The 1,897-nt window shown below is 47.0% G+C and overlaps 1 protein-coding gene across 1 annotated transcript; it reads left to right on the top strand.

Moving 5' to 3' along the window:
• Nucleotides 1-565: 565 nt before the first annotated feature.
• EAH_00043700 (hypothetical protein, conserved) lies at nucleotides 566-1,773 on the top strand (the record flags this gene model as incomplete). The annotated part of the gene is made up of 2 exons (XM_013394966.1): nucleotides 566-980; nucleotides 1,709-1,773. The coding sequence occupies 2 exons, from the start codon at nucleotides 566-568 to the stop codon at nucleotides 1,771-1,773; spliced, it is 480 nt and encodes a 159-aa protein (XP_013250420.1).
• Nucleotides 1,774-1,897: the final 124 nt, after the last annotated feature.

Raw genomic sequence — 1,897 nt, 5'->3', positions numbered from 1 at the left:
GCAGCAGCTGCAACAGCAGCAGCAGCGCTGCTGTGCGTTCTGCAGCAAATCTGGGGGCAAAAAGCCAGTTAAATGGCTAAAAGGAGTTTTTCTTGTTTAATTAAACAATTTATTCTTTGATTATTCAGGCGAAATAGTTAAATAATGTGCGGGCAGATGCTTGCACAGCTCGGCTCGCCTTCAGCAGTTTGCTGCCTTCGTTTTAATTCTTCTTAAGAAGCCGCCTATAAAATAGTCTGCTAATTAAATTTTTGCTTCTCAGACTCTCCGCAGCATCAAACACTACTCGCTTTGTAATACCCAAGACCCTCTCTGCTGCTGCTGCTACCGCTGCTACAACTGCTGCGGCTGCGCTGCTGCAACTGCTGCTGCTGCTGCTGCTGCACAAGCTAGCATAAGGGGCCGCACTGAACAGTCTCTGCGGCAGCCACGGAGGGAGCTGACGTGGGCTTAAGCTGTCGATTTCACCTTGAGAGGAGCGGCAGCAGCAGACTCGGCAGCAGCAGCAGTAGCAGCAGTAGCAGCAGCAGCAGCAGCTGCTGCTGCTGCGGTTCTGCCCCAGGCAATGAGCGAATCAATGGATAAGGAGTTCCTTGGTGATGAGGATTGTTTGGAGGCCCCACCGGGTGTCTGTACACCTCGAGGAGATGGCAGCGAAGCTGCTGCTGCAGTGACACTGAGTCGCCGCAACAGCAGCAGCAGCAATAGCAGCAAGGGCAGCAAGAGCAGCAGCAGCCGCAGGGGCCCTCTCATGCATTCCCCTGCTTCTGATTTGCTGCTAACTTCTCAGTCAACAGCGCTGCACAGCCTTTTAGCCTCCCGAGAGTCTCCTCTCAGCCTACCAGCAGCAGACGACAGCAGCAGCAGCAGCAGCAGCGGCAGCAGCAGCAGCAGCAGCAGCTGTCTCTACACCCAAACAGTTATACCCCTACAACTACTCCCCCACAACCACCGCATAGCCAGCCCTTGCATCCTGCAGCGTACGCGCAGCTGCTGCAGCTGCAGCTGCAGCAGCAGCAGCAGCAGCAGCAGCACGAGCCGCCTCCATTTGGTGCTACTAATGTACGTCTGTGGGGGTATTTCTACTGTCTCTTCTGTTTGCTGCTCTGCTTGTTTATTTTTCTGTCTCTTTTATCTTTGTTGATTTTGTTTGTTTTTTTGTTTTGTTCGTCTCTTTGTTTATTATCTGTCTTTAACTCATTTTCTTTTGTTTTTAGGGTTTGTCTCTGCTTCTCTTGCATTTTAATTTGTTTATTGTTTGTTTATTTTTTTCTTCATTTGCTGTCTCCTTTTGCTGTTTATTTTCGTCTTTGTTTGTCTCTTTCTGCTGCACTGCCGTTGTTTTACTGTCTCTTTCTGCTGTTGATTCATATTTACTGTCTCCTTTTGCTGTTTATGTTCTTTTAACTGCCTCCTTTGATGCTTATATTATATATCTGTCTCTTTTTGTTGTTTATATTATATTTGCTGTCTCCTTTTGCTGCTTACATCATATTTGTTGTCTCCTTCCCTTCTTTATTTGCTTTTAACTGTCTCCTTTTTCTTCTTTATGTGCTTTTAACTGTCTCCTTTTGTCTTTTATATTATATTCACTGTCTCCTTTTGTTGTTTATATTATATTTACTGTCTCCTTCTGTTGTTTATCTTCTTTTAACTGTCTCCTTTTTAATTTGCTTTTACTTGTATTTATTTTGCTTAATTTATTCAGACAGAGTCGCGGGCTCACTTGGTGCTGCTGGTGGAGCTGCAGCGAGTGCGCAGCGAGCTGGCTAGGCTGCAGGCTGAGCAGCAGCAGCAGCAGCAGCAGCGGCAGCCTTCGATTGTTATTCAGAATCATACTGCTGTCTCTGCTAAAGCAGAGACACAGGAGAGTCAACCCATGCAAAACAACAGCTGG

The sequence above is a fragment of the Eimeria acervulina genome, genomic scaffold, assembly GCF_000499425.1.
Source record: "Eimeria acervulina Houghton genomic scaffold, Eah_scaff589, whole genome shotgun sequence".
Classification (NCBI taxonomy): domain Eukaryota; phylum Apicomplexa; class Conoidasida; order Eucoccidiorida; family Eimeriidae; genus Eimeria; species Eimeria acervulina.
This window is presented reverse-complemented; position numbering and strand designations above follow the sequence as displayed.